Raw genomic sequence first — 14,826 nt, 5'->3', positions numbered from 1 at the left:
TTGGCAGGTAAAAAAGAAATATTTTAAGGTGCTGGTAATGATGGAATGTTATTACTGATGAATACTCAGACCATAATGCAGGTCTATTTTCTGCATCAATTTTTTTAAATACTCCTGATATTCCAAATCTGTGGATTCAACACAACTCCACTGACTATTCAGGTCCTCATAAGATACAGTGTACATGTAAGAAGGATTTCTTTTTTAATTCCTACATATATGTATACATGTATATAGTTACATGAAATCAGACTATAAAGAACATGTGTGTGCTGTATGCAGATCTGATGAGCCCAAACCTTTCCAACTGTATTTTAGTTTGTTCTAGTATTGTTATTTCTCAACTATCCCAGACTTCCATATTAGGGGACTCCAGACGGTCGATGAGAGCTTGCACACATGATAATCTTGACACATCCTGTATGTGCTTGTTCCCAAGTCAGGAGCCTTTATTTCAGTGGTTGTCATTGATTTCTGTCTATCATATTTGTTTTTCATTTGTTGTTGTAATAATTAATTGGCCATTTGGGTGGTTGATGAGTAGTTTGAATCCAAGAATGGTATAGTAAGCAAGTTCTAAGATTGATTGATTGATGGTGTTTTAACGCCACTTTTAGGCTATTTCGTGCATATCAGTTTGTATAGGTGGAAAAAGCCGGTGTTTTAACGCCACTTTTAGGCTATTTCGTGCAGATCAGTTTGTATAGGTGGAAAAAGTCGGTGTTTTAACACCACTTTAAGGCTATTTCGTGCAGATCAGTTTGTATAAGTGGAAAAAGCCGGAGTAAACCACACCACGACCTTCTACAGGAAAACTGACAATCCTAGTTAATTAAGATTGGAGTCAAGTGCACCTACAAGAGCAGGGTTCGAACTCATAACTTCAGTATTGAATTGATAGTGATTATGGTAGTAACACCTTAGTGTTGATTGGCTAGTGATAACAATAGTAGAACTACTTAGACCACTTGGCCACCAAGGCCACAAGCAAGTTCCAAGAATCCCGGCATCAATGTCCATGTCAAGTGTGATAGAAAACAAAATGTTTTTAGTATTTCTACTGTTGTCTCACAATGGAAACTAGTGTAGATGGTTGGACATTGCACTCAGTAAATGTTCAGTTACCACTATTCAACATACTTTATTCACAGTTATATAAAGTCATTAGTGTGTGTATAGATTATCGAGCTCTGTACACATTGCTATCTTGGAATATTAGCTTTGAGCAACAATGTATTGTAAACCTTTTTTGGCGAGTGTGACCAGACAGCTAGCGAAAAAGCTTCACAATCTGTCGAGTGGCTGATTTCTAAATACATATATCTAGATGTACATGTACATGTAAAAAACCCTATAATCTGTTTATCATTCTATACTAGTCTTTTCTCCCTCCTTTTAACAGTTTTAATTTACCCTAGTAAACAAAAGCAAACATGATTAATAAAGTCTCTTCACACATTGTGAAGGCACCGATAACTTCTCAGGCATTGTTATGTCACTATGCTCATGTCTAATAGCCTTGATACAAGTGTACTGGCGACAGAGCAGGGTGATGTAGGCAAAAGGAGGACAATAAATGTACTTACCACCACCAGGAATGTAGAAACCCAGGTGGTTCTCCTAATGTTATGTTCTTTTCCCATCGTATCTGAAATTATCATTTAAATAATTGTAATATCAGTTTTCATTTGTTGATTATAATATTCATGATTGTCTTATTGTTTTTCCTCATTGAAGAGTTGATTAATTTAAGATTTACAAACATTAATCCAAGCACCTTGCTTTTAGGTGTATCTTTTAACTATTATCCATGAGTGTAATCTAGAGTGCGACCTGACAGCATTTCGACATTTCTCTGAACATAAATTGTTGAGGTATGATAACACTCCAAGTTGACAAAAATCAATCAATATTGAACTCTATAACTTTATTGTCTACACCTCACAATGTGTAACAGAAGGTTCACATATTCACTGCTGGTGTAATATTAAAAGTGATGAGAAACTTAGAAAACAATATATTCTAAACAATATCTGATATATATATTGTAAATGTACACTATATACATTTATGTACTTTGTGGAGTGAACAATCGTCTGTTAAGTTGTTTTGTGATTTCTTTTTAATGCAGCATTTATATAGGACATTGAAATTGCTGAAGCACCAACTACTTGAAAATGTTTTTCTCATAAAAAAATATTACAAAATGAGAATATTAATAGAATTATCACATAAATGTAATCATGGTCTGTACCCACAATAGCAGTATGTATGTGCTCCCAAACCATGTCATGAATCTTGTATCTGAGCTTCTAATATAGTAAGAGGGTAATTTTTTCTGCCATGATTATCTACTTATTCTTTAAAAGGCTGTTACAATACCCTCTTGTCAAGAAAGAATAACAGAACAAAGTTGCAGCAATGGCAATGAAAACCCAACTTGTATGCAGTCTTAATTGAAGAAGTGTTAATTGATGTAAATTATAGGTTAATGATATTTTGTTGGTTTATATATTGAATATATTCATACCTCTGATAAAAACGTCTGTGCACTTTTCTGTGCTCCAACGTGTAACAAATATTCATATACATATAGTGCTAATCTGAAAGAAAATAATATTTTATTATTTACAAATTGGGCAGACATTCAGAATCAGTTTCATTCATATGTTTATTGGACACAGGAAGTTGTCTTGAATTCATTGTTTACGTGTTGTGTGCATCTTAAATTTACACATTTATTCATGTGCCATCATCACTATCAGTTATATGGAGTCTTTGTCAGTTAAGAAACATTGATATTTGTTTAAATCATGAAACATGTATTTGTATTGTTGAAAGTTTAATAACCGGAAGAGCCATGTATAATACACAGTGAATGGGGCATCCCCCAGTACAGGTGGAAAACGCTCCGCTTCACGGATTCAAATCGAAATTGCGCCCTAATAAAAATCTTATTTGGAACGAAAATGAATGCTTCCCTTCTTATATATGTTATGTATTTATAAAAACTTACTTTTCTCTTGCTTGAGCGTCTGATGGTACCGTTGATCCTTTCCCCTTGGCGTACATGCTGGGAGCTGAACTGTCACGCACCTGTCAAACCATCAAGGACGACACTGACCCCGTAGCTGTGGTAACATCAAGTTGTGCTGTCCAAAGAAGACAGTTGATTAGTCAGTTATTTTTAGAGAATGAGAGGATCTAGAAACTGATCAACTAGAACTAGTGTGTTACAGCGACAAAGAGTAGTTGGCACAAAGCCAAATACAAAAGACGTATATTTTTGTACAAGTTAGCGGCGAGAAAAAAATAATGCGTCAATGAATGTTTACGTATTGTTAATCTAATCGACATCGCTTAATATTAACTAACATTGTGTGTAAATATACATTAGTTAAAATTCCTTTATTGTATAATATTTTATTTAATTTTCAAAATAATGACTATTTTAGCTTTTTTTCAGTTCCCCCCTCAAAATTTTTACAAACATAGAAAGTAAATTAATACAATAGCAGTTTCGGACTTCAAAAGATCTTTGAGATAATTTTGTATCATTTTCTACAAAACATTTTTTTTTTAATCAAAATTTTGAAATGGTCATCTCATAAATACAACAAAGGTCCCACAGCAGGCTGTTGCAGTTCATAACTTGGCATTTTCACCAAAAGTTTCTATTAAAATATCTTTTAAACCTTAACAATGATGTTATATTAAAACATAAAATTAAACTTTTCTTCAGCGAATATAAGAATCATTCAACTCTATTAAAAATCGAACAAAACTTTATGAATTTATTATTTAATTCCTGTTGAATTTTTATAATAATTTTTGCCCAAAATACAAATTCGAAAAATTCTATTGACGCTAGTAACCTTTTATTAATAAAGTTTTTCCTAAATTATTATTTTTTTCCAAAGTAAACAAAAAATGTTATATACGTGGTCAATAATATGTATACAAAAATTTTAAATAATAATGTGATATAGTGTTGACCTATTTGCAGCAAGTTAACTCAATAGATATGGGGATCTAGAAACTCCACAGAAGTCCTGAGGTTTCCTAGGGGTACCCAAATAAAATAATTTTATATATAACCAAGACGTATTTCTGTCTTAAAGCAATTGCACATTTATCAGTATTGAAAACAGTGAAGAATCATCCAATTAAGTTACCTAGCTGAAAGTCTACATTAACAAACAATAAAATCAACGTGTTATTCACATTCGGCCTCTCGGTAAATACACACACACTACATCGATCGACCTGTATTTTTTTGTGTTCTACGCTTGGATTTTACTCCCACGTAAAAAGACCAGATTTATGTGATGGCGGCAGGTTCAATCTCTGGTGATGAATTTGTTAAGTTAGCACATGATTTCCTTGTTTTGGCTGAAAAGACAAAGGATTCGTGGAAAATGAAAGAAATACCTGTAAGAATAATAAAGTGTCAATACACCTAAACCTGGAAACTCTTTGTCCTATTTTTGGTGGCTGCTACTCCAAGTCTATCTCCAAACTTCCGTTATATTCGTAACACTCTACATTTAACGTACGAGTGTTCTCAGAAATGAATTATTCTGTTAAGGGGTTTCCTCAGTGAAAAATTGAAAGAGGGTTTTGCAAACACATCAAGTAATAACAACCTTAAATGAAACCTTTTCAGCAGATTCTTATATATAAAAGTGATTTTTATTAGGCCTTTTCATGTGGTTCAGACACAGGCACTTGTTTCTATCCATACGAAGGTCAACTATCCATATAAATATTTATATGGTTGTTTCTATCCATACGAAGGTCAACTATCCATATAAATATTTATATGGATAGTCGACCTTCGTATGGATAGAAACAAGTGCCTGTGGGTTCAGACCTTCAAATTTGATATAATTACTAAATACATGTGATATGAGGAATAAACAAAGATTTTTTTTTAAAAAGGATATTTGATTTTTTTTTTTAACTTGTATTGACTTTAATTTTCAAATAATACACAAATAAAAAAGTATTAATACTACAAACTAGCAGCTTATGGTTATAGGCCATGAATATTTTTTTTCAATATAAAAAATGTGGTATGATTGCCAATGAGACGACTCTCCACAAGAGACCAAAATGACACAGAAATTGAGAACTATAGGTCACCGTACAGCCTTCAACACTGGGCAAAGCCCATACCGCATAGTCAGCTTTAAAAGGCTCTGAAATGACAATGTAAAACAATTCAAACAAGAAAACTAACTGCCTTATTTATGTAGTTTTTTATGCTTTTAACCTTGTTAACTTAGAATTTGAAATAATATATTCTAAAATTAAAATTTGTTTTTCCAACCTGACCTGTTGAATCACATTGGAACACAAATTATAAAGAATTAAAGTGCATGTTGCAGATCCAGGGGCCAAGTGGGCTCATCACTATGTGCCCATCGTCTGTTGTCGTCTTTGGAGCCTCTAGTTTTGATGATCTTATCATACTTCTTGACCTCAAGATGTCATTTTGTTTTTGTGCATGTCTCTGGCTTGCTGTCTCATTGATGCACATCTCCTGATTTCATAAAATCAAATAATGCTCAAATATTATGTAGATAAGATTTTCTTTGCACTTCTCAAAGGGGTCATAAGTAAAACAAAGTCCCCAACATAAACCATATTGGTTGACTTATGGTCATAATTTTGAACCTTTGTTGTAGAGTGATCATGCATTTTAAAGGTCTCCCTGTTTCATCAAGATGCGGAAAAGCAAATTAAATGCTTTTTCCATTTTCCTATGTTTTGTCTTTGCCAAGTCTGTGTAAAAAAAAATCTATTTCTTTTATTTTCATTTTAGTAGATAAATGAAAATATTGTGCCTTTTTTGTTTAATTCCAATTTTATTGGCCAGGTACATTATTTATGACTTTTTGATTGCAAATATGATAAAATTGTATATAATTTGGTGTTCTTTTTTTCAGGACAAACAGTACTATCTGTCCAAGAAAGAAGTGAAACAAGTGTCAAGACAACACATTGAGGAAAAGCAGGTTATTAATTCCATCCATACCATCAAACAGAACCATTAAATATGTGTGGCTGCAATGTAGGTGGAAATAGGTATCAGGTGCTATTAGAGTCCTCCAGATTTCATAGGTTGTTCATTAGTAATAATTAGCTCTCAGCCTCTGTGTATCCGTCTATCACAACTCTGTGTTGTACAATTACTCAAACTTGCTTTGAAGAATTTTTATAATTTACAAGAAATACTGGGAGTGTGGAAATGAAGCTCTTTTTCAATTTGTAAAATTTTGCATTGTTTTGATTCAGAGTTATGGGACTTTAATTCTAAAAAAGAAAAGAAAATCTTTCTTTCAAGAGAATTCAAGATTGCTTTTTTAGCTCACCTGGCCCGAAGGGCCAAGTGAGCTATTCCCATCACTTTGCGTCCGTCGTCCGTCGTCGTCCGTCGTCGTTAACTTTTACAAAAATCTTCTCCTCTGAAACTACTGGGCCAAATCAAACCAAACTTGGCCACAATCATCATTGGGGTATCTAGTTTAAAAAATGTGTGGCGTGACCCAGTCAACCAACCAAGATGGCCGCCACGGCTAAAAATAGAACATAGGGGTAAAATGCAGTTTTTGGCTTATAACTCAAAAACCAAAGCATTTAGAGCAAATCTGACATGGGGTAAAAATGTTTATCAGGTCAAGATCTATCTGCCCTGAAATTTTCAGATGAATCGGTCAATCGGTTGTTGGGTTGCTGCCCCTGAATTGGTAATTTTGAGGAAATTTTGCTGTTTTTGGTTATTATCTTGAATATTATTATAGATAGAGGTAAACTGTAAACAGCAATAATGTTCAGCAAAGTAAGATCTACAAATAAGTCAACATGACCAAAATGGTCAGTTGACCCGTTTAGGAGTTATTGCCCTTTATAGTCAATTTTTAACCATTTTTCGTAAATTAAAGTAATCTTTTACAAAAATCTTCTCCTCTGAAACTACTGGGCCAAATTAATCCAAACTTGGCCACAATCATCTTTGGGGTATCTAGTTTAAAAAATGTGTGGCATGACCTGGTCAACCAACCAAGATGGCCGCCACCGCTAAAAATAGAACATAGGGGTAAAATGCAGTTTTTGGCTTATAACTCAAAAACCAAAGCATTTTGAGGAAATCTGACATGGAATAAAAATGTTTATCAGGTCAAGATCTATCTGCCCTGAAATTTTCAGATGAATCGGTCAATCGGTTGTTGGGTTGCTGCCCCTGAGTTGGTAATTTTGAGGAAATTTTGCTGTTTTTGGTTATTATCTTGAATATTATTATAGATAGAGATAAATTGTAAACAGCAATAATGTTCAGCAAAGTAAGATCTACAAATAAGTCAACATGACCAAAATGGTCAGTTGACCCCTTAAGGAGTTATTGCCCTTTATAGTCAATTTTTAACAATTTTCATTAATTTGGTAAATTTATGTAAATTTTTACCAAATATAGTTCTCTGTTACTAATGGGCAAAGTTCATTATAGATATAATTGTAAGAAGCAAAATCGTTCAGTAAAGAAAGAACTTCATACACATCACCATCACCAAAATACAATTTTGTCATGAATCCATTTGTGTCCTTTGTTTAATATGCACATAGACCAAGGTGAGAGACACAGGCTCTTTAGAGCCTCTAGTTTAGATTTATACTTTCTCTGCAGAATTTTAATCTTTATGAGATTTCTTATTGTTTCAATCCAGGGATTGTACACTTCCACATCATTTTATGGTACATATATGATGTAACTTTGGAGTTTGTAAGAAGATCCAAAAATCATATTTTATGGTTTTGTTGGCATTGTTTTATATGATTTTGATATTACAGGTATTTTGAATGTCAAAGTTCTGTTCTAATAGATCAGATGAAAGTCATCATGAAACTAGAATCTTATAACTTGGGTTTTAAGAAACAAGGAAACATTAATTTTAGTGGAGCAGTTTCTGAAACAAAAAATATCTTTATTCTTTGTTATTCTAACTTCCGGAAATATTTTAATAAAAAGAATAATGCAATACTTTTTTTTCTTTTTGTGGTGTTTGTTTTATAACAAAAGCGTGTAGATTTATAAATTGCACAGATGCAAACTAGAGTTATCTCCCATTAGTATTTTGAAATTTAGAAAAGCATGGAAAGTTTATATCTTATTATTTATAAGTTTGCTGTAACTGTGTTTAATAGATATAGATCTACTATGATACAACTTTTTAAAGATTTTCTTGAAACATAAGGACTTATTGTATAAAATTAAAATGTATCACCAAAAATTTATATTTACTTATTTACAGATTGAAGATTTGACTTCAATAGATGAGGAAGATGGTTGTCAACTAGAATTGAGTTCTACAGAATGTCTGACATATGAATACCATGTTGTTTACAGCCACAGTTATAATGTTCCTGTTTTATATTTTAATGTGTATCACCAGAGTAAGGTTAAAAACTGATAATTTTTGTTGTTCCATTTTCTAGTTAAGATTGCGCCTTGACAGTTGTATATGTTATGACACAAAACTAGAAATTACATATTTATTCTAGAATTTTAACTTTTAATTACAAATATAAAACAAGACTCTTCTTACATCATAGAAATACATGAAAATGTTTTGATAACTGAGCAGGACACCTATACAACATATACTAGCCATAAACAATACTGAAATATTTTAAAATAAATTTTGGTTTTGCAGATGGAAAATTATTGAGTCTTGCTGAAGTTTGGTCTGATATCCCAGAATGCTTCCGAGACAGATTGTTAGAAGAGCGCTGGAGTTTTATAACACAACAGGTAATAATACATGCTGATAATTTTATATGTCAGAATTGCATATTTACGAATACTCTAATGTGGTAACTGATTTACATTTATGTTTGTAGAAACCAAACCTTTACAGAAAGTCAAAACTTTAAATACTTCCCCTCTGTACAGAAAAAAGAACAATGCATCAAGTAAATCACTGGTCTTCTTCAAATAAGGGGTGTGAATAAATTTCTAGACTTACCAGAAGTGATAACTCTAACTTTATTTAATGAATGGCTATTATCTATTTTGAATATATTGAACTATAAAATTAATTTTTGATTCTTCACATTGAATACTCTCCTCGCGGATTATGTTAAATGTGAAGAGTCAAAAATTAGATTTATGGTTCAATAAAATCAAAATGAATTATTGCCATTCATTCATGTGTCATTATAAATAAATTTCTATCAAAAATAAGACTCAAAGAATTTTTTATGTTATTTATATTAACAATTACAATGTACACACATGTTGGCGTATGAATAAACAACGTCAGAGTGGGTGTGTCGCCATCAAAATTGACAAGATTGAAAACAAAACTAATAATTTTAACCAATCAGAAGTCAGTAAAAACACCAAATTTATTTATATATGTATAAAAGGAGATGTAAATAAGGAAGCAACCCAATATTACAAACAAAAACAAAATTGTATGCAAAAGCAGCATTGTTTTGTTTTTGTTGTAAAAGCAATGTGTACGATATTATATGTATATAAAACAAGAGTGCACACGCTGAAATGTCTCGCCTTCTATACTAATTATTGATATTATGTTGATAGTCCTAAGTATAAAGCTAAGCTTTAATACAACTGTCACATACACTTAACATTAACCAAGATAACTAAACAAAGACCTTGAAAATGAGGTCAAGGTCAGAAGAACCATGCCAGGCAGACATGTACAGCTAACAATTCTTCTATACAACCTATATAGTTGACCTATTACTTTAATTTTAAGAAAATAGACCAAAACACAAAAACTTAACACTGTGCAATGAACCGTGAAAATGAGGTCAAGGTCAAATAAAACCTGCGCAACTGACATAAAGATCATAAAATATTTCCATACACCAAATATAGTTGACCTATGGCATATAGTATTAGATAAAAAGACCAAATCTCAAAAACTTAACTTTGACCACTGAACCATGAAAATGAGGTCAAGGTCACATGACATCTGCCCGCTAGACATGTACATCTTACAATCATTCCATACAACAAATATAGTAGACCTATTGCATATAGTATGAGAAAAACAGACCAAAACACAAAAATTTAACTATAACCACTGATCCATGAAAACGAGGTCAAGGTCAGATGACACCTGCCAGTTGGACATGTACCCCTTACAGTCCTTCCATACACCGAATATACTAGCCCTATTGCTTATAGTATCTGAGATATGGACTTGACCACCAAAACTTAACCTTGTTCACTGATCCATGAAATGAGGTCGAGGTCAATTGAAAACTGTCTGACAGACATGAGGACCTTTCAAGGTACGCACATATCAAATATAGTTATCCTATTACTTAAAATAAGAGAGAATTCAACATTACAAAAAATCTGAACTTTTTTTTCAAGTAGTCACTGAACCATGAAAATGAGGTCAAGGACATTGGACATGTGAGTGACGGAAACTTCGTAACATGAGGCATCTATATACAAAGTATGAAGCATCCAGGTCTTCCACCTTCTAAAATATAAAGCTTTTAAGAAGTTAGCTAACACCACCGCCGCCGCCGGATCACTATCCCTATGTCGAGCTTTCTGCAACAAAAGTTGCAGGCTCGACAAAAACTAAGGTCAGTACCAAACATCTTTTATTCATGCAAAATATATTAATAGTGACATATAACTTTCAGGATTTGATTTAGCATATATTTATATGTTAAATTCAAATTTTTTCAGGAACATCCTTTACTTGGTCGTCCATTTTTCATGCTGCATCCATGTCACACTAAAGATTTGATGGCACAAGTAACAGCAATACAAGATGATGGTCACAGGTATGTCAGTTTTAACAAACACATATATATATACTAGACATCAAATTGACCAGAAATTTATTATGAGAAAATTCTTGTTGTCATAATTTCTTAAATATAAACATTATCTGTGTTTGAATTCTGAATCAAGACCTTCTTGAAAGTCCTTCTTGAAGAAAGAAAAATAATGATTTATCTTACTCACAATTATATTCCTACAATTCTGATGTATTTTGTATGTTGCATTTGTTTTTACCTCTATTTGGACTTTTTGTGAGCTTTCTTGTGTAGATTCTTTCCATTTCAATTTTAAAAGTATGAGAGATAACTTTATATAATTATGTTTTGATCAATAGTATACATTAGTATTTATTATATCCAATCTTCACAGAATTATAAATAATTAAGCTTATGCTTTGACTATATTATTTGATACAGTGGTTTGTAGTAAATACCTTAAAAAAAGTAATGTAAGTGATGTTTCATAGTAAATTAAAGACAAACCAAATAACGAAACATAATAAATAATGTTTATTTAATTTAGAATTAGAATGCAAAAAATATGAACTACATACATTAGAAAATTTTAAACGTCCATATGATTTGATTACTATAGTTTTATTCATCTTGCATGTTCTTTCATCCTAAATTCATATGAAAAAATATCATTAAAATGTGTTTATTTCAGAAACTACCTTCTGAGTTGGTTGTGTGCAGTAGGTCCTGTAGTTGGCGTGAAGATATCCCCACTCTATGGATATGGACATGTCAAACCTGGAGATTAATAACCTTAGTCAGTTGATATATGATATAAGATTCTACAGTGAACAACAGATAGCCTGGTGATTCAGTGTCAAAACATAAGAAGTGAACACATCATGGAGAAGTGTTATGTATCCTCGGGTTTCTAAGAATCTGAAAGTCCAACATGGTTTGCAATTCCAGATAAATGCATATAGTACATCAAAATCGCTTATCTAAAAATACTACCATCGCTAACATTTTTAACAATAAGAAAAAAGAAACAAAAAGGAAAAAAAATATCTAAATGATTACATACAAATCCTGTAAACAACAATATGTTGGAAAAAGCAAACATCCATTTAAATCTTGACTAGTTGAACATCACTGATATGTAAAAAAAAAAAAAAAAAGACATCAGAACCAACTGTTTACCGTCCAGTATGTCAGAAAGCTCCTTTCTTTGTGATATTTGTCAGGCAAGTTAAAAAAAAAAGCAAGAGCAGACTAAAACGACACTTAAACTTGCACAGCCAAGAAACCATTGATTGTGAAAAATGTGATTTTAAATTAACTAAATCTGACAGTCTTTTAAATCACAACAGATGGATCCACCTAGGAGTCAAACGCCAGTCTACAGAACCTCTCCAATACTGCAGTACCAAAACAGTCTGCACAATCATAAAACAAAATATGTAAACAATCAACAGTTTGCATTCCTGACTTCAACTAAAATCTTAATCATTGTCTATTTGAAATCAATCTTACTCCCGTCAGTGTCAAGTCTTTGTCGGACTTTGGACTTGATGTTCAACTCTAAGCTAGCGCGGTGAAAATCATAGATATTGAAGATATCAATTTTATTCATACAGAATATTGAATCTTATCTTAACAATTGTGCGTGTACACTGGAGATCATCATTAACTTTGGTGATTATTGGATACCTAAATTGGAGATTAACTAAGCACACACACCACCATTTGAACCATTTATTACAAAAAAGAAAGGAGGACACCATGGGCCATATTAAGGCAGCCATCTTGGTTTGCAGATATATAAGCAAGCAACAACATTGCTCCACACCTGTGTACTTGTAAACTTTGGTTTATTTTGCTATGTTATTTTGATATTAATAAATATTTATTTTTATCTATGTTTTTGGTTGTAACTAATACACACTCACTTTTAGTAACTCTGATTCAATTATATAAAACTTTCGTCTGGTAAATTCTTTCACAGGACAAACTTATCCGCCAGATAAATCATCTGCTGGTTCTCCCAACCACTAGTTATAACAACTGCCAATTATATCTATTGCTTGTTAACACAACTGCTGGTAGCACACAGAATATCCTGGGTAACAAATAACCTTGAACATGTCGCCCATTGACGAATAACTAAATAAGAAGACCAAAATCACAATAAAACCATTTATTCTCGGAAGGAAGGTCCATTAAAGGACCGAAGCCGGTCAGCCTTTATTTTATCATCAGACACTGTTATTTAGTTGTAACTGCATTTTATTCAATGAAAAACACATAATTTATGCAGTTTTCATCATGGAAACATGGTGTACAGTCAGGAAACAACAAAGTAATCAATTAACATAATCTCACCAAGCATAAAGTTGTTTCTTGAGTGCACACATAAATTGTCAATCTTTAAAATTGAAAATAGAAATGGGGAATATGTCAAAGAGACAACAACCTGACCAGAGATCAGGCAACAGCTGAATATAATATATACATGTACTTAGAATTTGATGACAAAAAAAGGAAAATCAAGAACCAATGCTTTATTGACAATGCAATACTTAATTTTACTTCCCACTGACAAATTAACACAATTTTACCCTTTCGTGCTTATAAGCACTTTGATTAATCTAGAATATGAACTCAAACAGACCTAGAAAAATCAAATTGCATGTGATATTTGTGTTAATATCAGTTTTATGATCGATGGCAGTTATTGTAGGTTATCTCAATGGTAAATAAAATAATGAGTACACAAAAAATCACATCAAATGCTGATGCAAATTATCAAAAGTAATGCTTACAGTAGTTCTCAATGCTAAGTGTTGAAGTCAAAATCTGATTTTTTTGCAATGTTTTTGATATTGCAAAAATTATGATGGTTTATTTAGATGTTGCTATAATTTGAACTCACATTTTAATTTTAAAAAGTATTATTTGCAGTATTTTATGAAATAACAATAATTCATTTCATATCCGTGTGCATAGTTCAACAAAGGCAATTATAAATGCATTAACGACAAAATTGATTGACAGTATTAAATAAAGAACAGTTTCAGTTTTAAAACTTAGATTTCAATGTAACTGGTTAAACATCACTGCTCTATAGATATTATATATGTTTTTTTCCAATTCAAAAACACACAGATTTTGCCAGTTGTCAATTTTTAGTGTCATATTTATATGTTTGAAACAATATTGTTGGCATCTTTAAAAGATTTTAAAGGGAGACAATCCTAGAAAGTTACAAATATGACAAAAGTAAAACTGAATTATTTCCCTTTATTCAGGTCTTTGTGTAAGATGGCTGTCTTGGTTTAACTTTTCATGGTGTTATTTGATTCTTTATAAAAACTATTTAAAATTATTTTGTTTAAAAAATCATTGAAATTATATTTCAAGTATGCCCACTGATGGACAAAGATAAAACAGATTTGACAGTCATGACGGTATTCAAGTCAACCCTTGCTTTAGCTATAAAGTATAAAATAAATTACCGATGATGCTACCATAAGAAGTGTCAGTATAAATACTGGATAGAAACTAAGAATAAAGCATAGTCGCAAAAAAGTAACGAAAACGAACAACCCAAACTGCAAGGTCACCTGAGGGAGGGATGGAGTTTAAATCATGCCAGAATAGAAGCACTGGGGAAGGAGGTGAATGATACTTTCAGGGACTGATACCACAATCCAACAAAGGGCTATAGTTATAAGTTAGTTTTATATAGAACACGAATGGCCTTCAACAACGAGAGTTTGGCAAAACCATATACAATTCCCCAAATTGTATTTATCCTGATTATTGGAGAATGAAATCAACAAAAGATTAGGAAACCATCTCCTAATCTGCAACTGAAATAGACTGCAATAACAAATCCATGTTTTCTGGCTTGAGTCTGGTATTTTAGAATCAGCTGTTCATCACTGGTGGGAACGGAAAATTCATGTGCTTTTTCACAGTCAAGTAATTGACTTATCTTTGTCATTTTAATGAGAATGTAAGGTTTACAAAGGC

At 32.1% G+C, this 14,826-nt stretch overlaps 2 protein-coding genes across 51 annotated transcripts in view; one reads left to right on the top strand and one right to left on the bottom strand.

The window, feature by feature from the left end:
* Positions 1-4,549, bottom strand: part of LOC139489348 (single-stranded DNA-binding protein 3-like) — a 77,686-nt gene extending 73,137 nt beyond the window's left edge. For 35 of the 50 annotated variants that reach the window (XM_071275660.1, XM_071275719.1, XM_071275704.1 and 32 more), the window contains exons 1-4: positions 4,432-4,537; positions 3,017-3,152; positions 2,531-2,603; positions 1,587-1,648 (exon numbers count right to left, since the gene is read on the bottom strand). In XM_071275660.1, coding sequence (XP_071131761.1) covers positions 1,587-1,648; positions 2,531-2,603; positions 3,017-3,072 — 191 coding nt within the window. In that variant the 5' untranslated portion in view covers positions 3,073-3,152; positions 4,432-4,537. Of the gene's footprint in view, positions 1-1,586; positions 1,649-2,530; positions 2,604-3,016; positions 3,153-4,175; positions 4,199-4,431 lie in introns of those variants that run through there. The other 15 variants (XM_071275713.1, XM_071275822.1, XM_071276000.1 and 12 more) reach the window with 3 other exon arrangements.
* Positions 4,255-12,706, top strand: LOC139489555 (ubiquitin-like-conjugating enzyme ATG10). The gene is made up of 6 exons (XM_071276109.1): positions 4,255-4,433; positions 5,952-6,020; positions 8,313-8,454; positions 8,715-8,812; positions 10,739-10,836; positions 11,504-12,706. Exons 1-6 carry the CDS (start codon positions 4,329-4,331, stop codon positions 11,598-11,600), a joined length of 609 nt encoding a protein of 202 aa, XP_071132210.1. The 5' UTR covers positions 4,255-4,328; the 3' UTR covers positions 11,601-12,706.
* Positions 12,707-14,826: the final 2,120 nt, after the last annotated feature.

The sequence above is a fragment of the Mytilus edulis genome, chromosome 1 (genome assembly GCF_963676685.1).
Source record: "Mytilus edulis chromosome 1, xbMytEdul2.2, whole genome shotgun sequence".
Classification (NCBI taxonomy): Eukaryota; Metazoa; Mollusca; class Bivalvia; order Mytilida; family Mytilidae; genus Mytilus; species Mytilus edulis.
This window is presented reverse-complemented; position numbering and strand designations above follow the sequence as displayed.